Source organism: Octodon degus, unplaced genomic scaffold (genome assembly GCF_000260255.1).
Source record: "Octodon degus isolate 3935 unplaced genomic scaffold, OctDeg1.0 scaffold00035, whole genome shotgun sequence".
Classification (NCBI taxonomy): Eukaryota; Metazoa; Chordata; class Mammalia; order Rodentia; family Octodontidae; genus Octodon; species Octodon degus.
The window spans coordinates 6,897,339-6,906,418 of record NW_004524611.1 but is presented as its reverse complement, the minus strand read 5'-3'; the positions used below and the strand labels follow the sequence as shown (position 1 = coordinate 6,906,418).

The following is a 9,080-nucleotide window of genomic DNA, read 5'->3' as shown; positions in this document are numbered from 1 at the left end:
CTCTCTCTCTCTCTCTCTCTCTCTCTCTAATAAATAAATAAAATTAAAAAAAAATAAAGTCAAAGTTAAAAAGAGCTAAAAAATCTGGACATGGTGGTGCACATGCAGCTTTTCAGAAAGAATAGCAGCTAGGAGCCCAACCGGAAACTACCTAAGAAGGGGGCGGGGGCTGGGGCTGGGGAGATGGCTCAGTGGGATAAGTGCTTCCCTGGCAAGCCCCTTTCCTCTGAAAAAAGAACAAAAGACCCATGTTCCCACAGCCCTTTTTATTTATTTTTTTATTGTGAGGCATTCTCTTGCTAAGTTGCCAAGGCTGTCCTTGAGCTTGGGAGCCTCCTGTCCCAGCCTCCTGGGAGTCTGGCAGGCATGCGCCACTGTGCCTATCACCACCTCCATTCTTTTTTTTTTTTTTTGGCAGAATCAGGGATTGAACTCAGGCCCTTGGGCTTGCCAGGGAAGTGCTTATCCCACTGAGCCATCTCCCGGGCACCATGGGCCTTCTGACCATCCTGAAGAAGATGAAGCAGAAAGAACAGAAACAGACTGCTCATGCTTGGCCTGGACAATGCTGGCAAAACCACCATTCTCAAGAAGTTCAATGGGGAAGATGTGGACACCATTTGTCCAACGCTTGGCTTCAACATCAACACCCTGGAGCACCGAGGGTTCAAATTGAGTGTCTGGGACGTGGGTGGCCAGAAGTCACCGCGCTCCTACCGGCGGGACTGCTTGGGAGCACTGATGGCCTCATCTGGGTGGTGGGCAGTGCTGACCGGCAGCGCCTGCAAGACTGCTAGGGAGTTGCAGGGCCTGCTTGTGGGGGAGCACCTGGCTAGAGCCGCCCTCCTCATCTTCGCCAACAAGCAGGACCCGCCAGGAGTGCTGTCCGCTCGCTAACGCCATTCAAGAGGCCCTGGAGTTGGATTCCATCCGCAGCCACCACTGGTGCATCCAGGGCTGCAGCGCTGTCACTGGGGAGAACCTGCTACGGGCCTTGACTGGCTCCTGGACGACATCTCCAGTAGCATCTTCACAGCTGAACGAGCCCTTCCACATGTCCCTGGCTCATGATTGGGGCCCTGGGCACACCCTCCACGGGCATGGGCACCAGCCGGCAAACTAACACGCCGCCCCGTGCCCGGTAACCTGCGGCTACTGCTGCTGCCTGGTGCCGGGCCAGGGCCGAGGAGGAGAGTGCTGGGACGGGGCGGGGGCACTACTGCTGCTACCAAGCCCCCTTATTACCCTCTACTATGCTAAGAATAAAGCACTCCTTACCTGGAAAGAAAAAAAAAGGGCTGAGAGTGTAGCTCAGTGGTAGAGCACACCTGGGTTCAATCCCAAGTATTGGGAAAAACGTGTCTCTTGGTGGTAGGCAATTTCCTGATTTGTTACTTTCTCTGGTTTGTTTTTGTCCATTAAAGGCTTGTGCCACCACCACCACACCTGGCTGCATTTTTCAATGTTATTTGGGATTTATGTTAATTGCAAACTATTTCTACACAGTAATGCTCATTCTAAAACATTTCAGCTAAACAGTTATTAAGAACGAGCCAAGCCAGGCATCGTGGAACACACCTGGCTCCACCCCAGACTGTGGGAGGCTGAGGCAGAAGAATCTCAAATTCAAGCCCAGCCTGGCCAATTTAGCAAGATATTGTTTTTGTTTTTTTTTATTTTTTAACATTTATTTAGTGTGTGTGTGTGTGTGTGTGTGTGTGTGTGTGTGGCCAGCTCAGCCCACCAGGGGGCGGGCTGGCTGGCATGTGGTGCTGGGGGATTGAACCGCGGTCCTTGTGCTTTGCTAAGCTTGCTCTGAGTAGGTGCTTTAGACCACTGAGCCATCTCGCCAGCCCAAGATAATGTTTCAATAGGAAAGTAAAACTGGGTTGGGTATGTAAGTCAACATGAAGGCCCTGGATTCACTCCCTAGTACCACAAGAGAAAAAATAATAATAAAGAAAAAGAATGAGCTACATGAATTAACATTGGGCATCTATTATAGGCTAGATTTTTCTAGATTTGTGCATACACTGAATCATCTAATCTACATTATAACTCATCCAAATAGAAATTGTAAAGGTCATTTTCCAGAATAGGAAGCTGAGGCTCCCACCCCATTCCCTTGAGGACACGGACACGGACACGGGCGCACACACACACACACACACACACACACACACACTTTGGCAACATCCCATCTGCCAAGGCAGGAGCAAGTTCCCAGCTGAGCTCCTGTGCAAGTGCTCGCCAGAGCTGCTCTCCGCTTGCTCTGCGGCTGAAAGTCGCTGCTGACCTTGCCCTGCGGGGTCACATGAGGAAATCCCAGGGCCTCTGGTCGACGTGGATGGGATGACGTGCCGCCTCCTGGTGCTCTGCTGGAAGGCACTGCAGGGCAAAGTCCTGCTGACTGCCACCTCCGTGCACTGTCACCTGTAACCGTACTTTGTACCTCTCCAGTGCCTGAGCAAGGGGTGGTTTCAGAAGTCTGGCTGAAGGAGAGACGGCAACACAGATCTAAGAACTGGGGACACGGTCCTGCTGTCGCAGGGAGTTTGCCCAGTGGGAGCAAGGTCATGGGTCTGATCCCCAGTCACACACACACACTCCACACACACACACACACACACACACACACACACACGACACTTTTGGCAAAAGACTAAGGAAACCTACCAATTTCTTTTTGTGTGTGTGTGTGTGTGCAGGGTCTCACTGCGCAGCTTGGACTTGTAGTGATCCTTCTAGTTTTCAGCCTCTGTAGTGCTGGGATTACAGGCGTGCACCACCATGCCCGGACTTGACGTGTCTTCTTGAGGGTCTCTAGTTGCACTGCCCTGGCTGCCTTGATCCCCTGAGGGATCCAAAACGTTCCCCTTTCATGGCCACTTTGACTTTGGGAAGGGGCCAGAGGTCACAGCACCAGGTCCAGTGAATGGGGTGAGTGAGGACAGTCATGTTTTTATAAATATACGTTGCTGTTGGGTGGCACGTGGCAGCAGCAGTCACTATTTTTTCTCGGGCTGGTGAGACGGCTCAGTGGTCTTAAAGCACCTACTTAGAACAAGCTTAGCAAAGCACAAGGGACCGTGGTTCAATCCCCCAGCACCACAGGCCAGCCAGCCCCGCCCCTGGTGGGCTGAGCTGGCCACACACACACACACACACACACACACATAAATAAATAAATATTTTTTTAAAAAATTTCTTTTTTCTCATACCTCATAAAGACACTCAGGAAAGAGGACTTCCAGAGCTGCTTCAGAAAATGACAAGGAGCTGGGCATGGTGGTGCATCCCTGTTATCCCAGAACCTGGGAAGCTGAGGTAGGAGGAGGACTGCTGTGAGTTCAAGGCCAACCTGCACTGCACTGTGAGACCTTGCCTCAAAAAAAAAAAAAAAAAAAAAAAAGTGGCAAGAACAGTGAGATCAGTGTGTTTGAAGTGGTGGTGGCGGGGGAGACTTTGAGGGCATTCCTAGCAATGTGTCTTTTACTGCAATTTTAAAAAATATTTATTTATTTGGTACAAGGTCTCACTACGCAGCTTGGACTCATAGCAATCCTCCTGTCTCAGCCTCCCCAGCACTGAAATTATAGGCATGTGCCACCACGCTTGGTTTCAGTGGCTGGCACAGCATAGGGTATCGAGGGCCAGCTCGGCATATGGTATTAGGGCTCAAACCCAGGTCCTTGAGCTTGCCAGGCAGGCATTTAGACCACCAACGTAGCTCTCCAGCCTACTGTAATACCTTTTGAAAATTTAAATATTCATCATTTTTTCAGTCACCTCTTGTTTTCATTTCATTTGAGTCCAAACACACATTTCATCCGAGGTTTTAGGCTCCTGCACTTTTCCCATCAATGCCCTCCGCCTTCAAGTGAGAGAACAGCAAGAATGTATGGAGCTGGGATGGTAACTCAGCGGCCCACACAGCTGTGTTTGATTTTCAAAATATCAGCCCTCTATTAGGAAACGACAAATTCTTTTTGAGCCATCATGAATGCACTCTCCTTTTAGACCATGATGTAAGCTAAGGATTAAAGCCTTGAACTTGTCTCTCTGTAAATATTTTTGTTTTGTTTTGTTTTTTGAGACAGGGCCTCGCTATGCAGTTCAGGCTGGCCTTGAGCTCTTTGTAGCTCAGGCTGGATCCTCCTGCCTCAGCCTCCTGAGTGCTGGGACTGCAGGTGTGCGCCACCGTGCCAGGCTAGTAGCTTCACTAACTGTGCAGTCTCTGTGTGTACTGAGTCATGGGGATCTCATTTCCTGCTAGCAAGGAGCTCAGCGCGGCACTCAAGGGCAAAGCCACAGCCACACTTTCTCCCAAGCCTCCTTTGTGATCCACTTCTTGCCTCCTGAAAGCCATCTTGCTGGCAATTCTCTGTCTTTCAGGGTCGGACCAGGAGGCATGGACCACAGTAAGTTTCACCAAGTAAAGTTTAGTATAAAGAGGAGGACTGGCAGCTATGTGAAAGGATCAGCTACAGTTCTGAGGTTCAGGACCCGATAAGGTGACCAAGGAAGGGACTACCTCTCCCCTAGGTCTGAGATCCAGGCCCCTGAAGACAAATGGCGGAGAAGCCACTGCTGCGCTGGACCCCAGGCCCTCCAGGGGCTGAGAATACGCTCGCCGCCCCCGGAGTCAGGCTGTGCTCGCCTGATTCCGGGAGCTTCTGGCCACAGCTTTCCAGCTCCCTCTGCTGGCCGTGCTCCATCAGCACCGCGGGGAACTTAAGAGAATGGGCGGGGACTCATGCAGGCGATGTCCCCCACAAGCCACTGCCCTAAGCTGGATTCTGAGGAAGCCAATGTTGTTCCTGCAGGTTTCATCCCCACATTCCCGCGTGGCTCTCTGTGCCCTTCCTGTCTCCAGCCCCAGGACCCTTCTCCCATTAGAAGTCAAGATCCTGTCCTGGCAAGCGCAAGGCCCCTCGTGCTGATCCTTGTGCTGGCCCCAGGATTCCCCAGGCTCCCCGTGCAGACCAGTGAAACCAGGCGTGGTGGTGCATGCCTATAATCCCAGTGCTGGGGAGGCTGAGACAGGATGATCACTGAGTCTGAGCTGCATACCAGACCCTGGATGAAAGAAGAAAGGAGGGGAGAGGGAGAGAGGAGGAGGAGAAGGGGGAGAGAGGGAGAGAGAGAGAGAGAGAGAGAGAATGAAAAATAAGAGATGAAGACTCCAAGAAAGACAACAGTAGGGTGTGGTAGTACTTACCTGTTATCCCACCCCCCAGGAGGCTGAGGCAGGAGATTTGCTGCAAATCTGAAGACAGCGTAGGCTACACACTAAATTGAAGGCCAGTCTGAACTACATATATTGTCTCAAAATATTTTAAACAAGTACTTTGTGCTACTTGAGGAATGACATTAAAATTTTTCCTCTTTCTGTGAATTTTGGAAAAAAATAAATATAAACCAAAACTATGTTTCATTTTGTTGTATGACCAGCAGCTGGGCATGGTGACGCACACCTGTAATCCTAGCACTTGGGAAGCTGAGGTAGGATTGCCCTGAGTTGGAGGCCAAAGGCATGGGCGGTGTCTGTACTCTCTAATAACCATTCCCTGAAGAACTAGGGTTCCCAAGAGCCACACTGATGGGGGTGACTTCAGTCCTGTAATGAAGCCCCACTTAAATAGCCCACACTAGCACCAAGCTTTCCCAAGCACAACCCTTTGGAGGCATATGCAACCCATCCCCAAGCCATCCCCCACCCTCTTCTGTCCAGCTCCAGCTGCAGAAGGACACTGAACTTTTACTTGGCAAGAGCTACAAATATGCAAAAATGACCACAAGAATACACACAGATTTATGCTCAGTCTTTGCAGTTCAGAAGTCAGGAGTTGGGAGAAACACCACACGCATTCCCACTAAAGCCAGGACAAGGTTTAAAAAAAATGCACATTATCTCTAATTAGAGACAACAATGACAAAAATATGCTTGATAAAAGCTATTTCTATTTGGTGATGATATGAAACCTCAGAAAATCCATGATGAAATGAACTCAGCAAATAGAAATGTAAGGCAATGGACGCAAAATTAACATCTCAAAACAGCAGTCTGTGCTGTGAAAGCAAGATCTAGTTGGAGTGTATCAAGGCTTTTAATAACAGCTGCAGAGGGCCACCGTGGGGCAGGCGTTGGTTTGGGGCTACTGATGTCTGCAGACACCAAGTGTGCAAAAGCTGGGGGTACTTTTTTTTTTTTGGCAGAAACAGGGATTGAACTCAGGCCCTTGTGCTTGCCAGGCAAGCTCTCATTCTTTGTAAGACAGCAAACGGTATGTTTTCACTCTCCATGGTTACAGTTATTTCCATAATGAGACCTAAAAATGCAACATGTGCCATGTTCTGGCCACCTGCTTTTTTTTTTCTCTCTCTCTCTTCTTTTTTCTTTTTTGGACCCAGGGATTGAACGCAGGACCTTGCACTGGCCACCACGAGTTTTGAAACCCAAAACTCGACTGTTCAAACTTCTAACAACTGATTCATTTCTATAATATGTCCAGCTAGAATGAGAGAAAGACAATACGTGCAAACAAACAGGAGAGAAAGGTACATACACGACAGGTCACTGACTGGACGACGCCCTGCCACTGCTGTTCTGCCCAAGGCCCTGGCCTCTGCCCTTTGCGCCCTAAAGCTCCCAGGCACCAGTAAAAACACCTGCCTGCCTAGCTAGCGCTGGGCACAAGGCAGCAAAAGCACACAACAAATGAAATGAAGCAAGCGAGCATGGTAGTGTCACCTGTAATCCCAGCACTCTAGGGAGGCGGTGGTAGGAGGATCACAAGTTCCAATCCAGCTGGACAGCTTTGTGTCTCAAGGAGGTGCTGCCTCAAAAGAAGAAACTTAGCCCCGGGGATATCACTCAGCGGCATAAGCGCCTGTCTGGCAAGCACAAGGTCCCCAGGTCGATCCCTGGGACAAAAAGAAGAAAGAAGAAAGAAGACGACGAAGACGAAGAAGAAGGGGAGAGAGAGAGACAGAGAGAGAGACAGACAGACAGACAGACGCCTACAATCCCAGTACAAAGGAGGCTGAGGCAGAAGGATCGCCATATGTTCGAGGCCAGCCTGGCATACACAGTTCAAGGCCAGTCCGAACTACATGGCGAGACCAGTCTCAAAAATTAAAGTAAAATAAGTAAATAAAAAGGGCCGGGGATATTGCTTGGTGTGAAGGCCTTGGTTCAATCCCCAGTACCGTAAAAATAATGATAATAATAATAATAATAATAATAATGACGTTGCAGCCGAGTTAACTACCCTAACCTGGCATACAGCAGGTGTCACAACGCCTGGGTCCCTCGGGCTAAGCCCCGCCCTACTAAAAAACCCCGGGACTCTGTGACGTCACGAGCTCCGCCCCCGACGACAGGCCAATCAGGGCGCGGAGCGGCCAGGCCGCCGCAGTGCGCGCGCAGCGGGCCTGCGTGCGGGGACCGCGGTGGACCATGGAGGCTGGGACAGACCTTGCCGGTCCCCGCGCTCTTCTCCCGGCCCGGCCGCCACCCCCCGAGACACTGCCGCGGGCAAGCTGGGACGACGACGCGTACGACTGCCCTGACTACTACTACCTGCGGGACTTCCCGGCCTCGGGGGCCGGGCGCAGCAAGGGTCGGACCCGGCGGGAGCAGGTCCTGCGCACCAACCGGCCGGTGCCCGGCGGCCACGAGCGCAGAGTCGCGCAGAAGCTCCTCGCCGGACTGCGCAAGCGCCGCCAGCGCCAGCTGCAGCCGAGGCCACGCACGCGCCTTGCGTGAGCGCCCAGAGCGGACGCCCTCAGCTTGGCAGTTGCTGCAAGGTGTTAGAAAATACAGATTGATTTTATTTATTTATTCATGCACGCACTCAGTTTTGGCTTCCCACATAACTCCACGCTCTAGTCCTTTTTTATTTTTGTTTTGTTTTTAGACAAAAACAAAACTCTGGCTGAGTTGCCCAGGCTGGGCCTGAACTTGCAATTCTGCCTCAACCTCCTAAAGTCCTGGGAATAGTGGGCTTGCACCACTAAGCCCAATGGAAACATCCCTTAAAACACATACCCCTTTAAGAATTACTTCTGATGCTCATGTTTGGACTAAAGAGAATAATTGGTGTTTGTTTCTGATTTTCTACAGGATACTCAAAGGACCTGTTAAAAGTACTTCCGCCGACTCCAGTTGTAACTGCGCTCCTCCGTGTTGGTCTACAGAACTGCTCCACATCGCCTAAATTTACTGCTTCAGTCTTTGCTTTACACTTGTTAGTTAGGTGATGTCCAGTGGCTATGCCTTCTTAAGGTTTTTAATTTAATTAAAAGAAGACAGCACCAATGGCATTTTAGATCTTTGTTTTCCTCCCACCCAAAAAATGGGTACCAGTCTGACCGACACTTGGACGTTTCTTTTGTGTAAAGAAGTGGTTGTTGGGGCTGGTGAGATGGCTCAGTGGTCTAAAGCACCTACTTAGAACAAGCTTAGCAAAGCACAGGGACCGCAGTTCAATCCCCCAGCACCACATGCCAGCCAGCCCCGCCCCCTGGTGGGCTGAGCTGGCCACACACACACATAAATAAATAAAATTTTAAAAAAAAAGAAGTGGTCGTAAACCATGTATGGTAGCGCACACCTGTCATCCTGACTTTTGGGATGCTGATGCAGGAGGATCAGTGAGTTCAAGCCTGAACTACAGAGTGAGACCCTGTTTTACTCACACACACACACACACACACACACACACCCCAAATGAAAACAAATGGTGGTGCACATCTGTAACCTCAGCACTTGGGAGGCTGAGGCAGGAGGATCACTGGGTTCCGGTTCAGCCTGGGCTACATAAATGAGTTCAAGGTCAAGCCTGAACAGTATAATGAGGTGCTATCTCAAAAGAAAACAAAACAAAAAGCCCTCTGCTACTCTGGCAGAAGGGAGAAATTTCTGATTTACATACAACAGAAAAGGAAGTTCCACCTTTGTTCTCTTTTTCATAAACCTCACCTAACCTCCAAGATTACTTCCCCTTATTATGGTTGTTCCATTTATTTATTTATTTATTGTACCGGCAATCAAACTCAGGACCCTGATGTTGGCA

General features: G+C 50.1%; 1 protein-coding gene and 1 pseudogene across 1 annotated transcript; both read left to right on the top strand.

Moving 5' to 3' along the window:
* Positions 1-491: 491 nt before the first annotated feature.
* Positions 492-1,071, top strand: LOC101589648 (annotated as a pseudogene).
* Positions 1,072-7,408: 6,337 nt separating this feature from the next.
* On the top strand, positions 7,409-8,319 carry Nupr2 (nuclear protein 2, transcriptional regulator). The gene is made up of 2 exons (XM_004630554.2): positions 7,409-7,812; positions 8,129-8,319. The coding sequence occupies exon 1, from the start codon at positions 7,463-7,465 to the stop codon at positions 7,769-7,771; it is 309 nt and encodes a 102-aa protein (XP_004630611.1). The 5' UTR covers positions 7,409-7,462; the 3' UTR covers positions 7,772-7,812; positions 8,129-8,319.
* The last annotated feature ends 761 nt before the right edge of the window (positions 8,320-9,080 follow it).

Excerpts from the sequence above, each read along its gene's own strand:
- Nupr2 (XM_004630554.2), top strand. The coding sequence starts at position 7,463 with ATGGAGGCTGGGACAGACCTTGCCGGTCCCCGCGCTCTTCTCCCGGCC.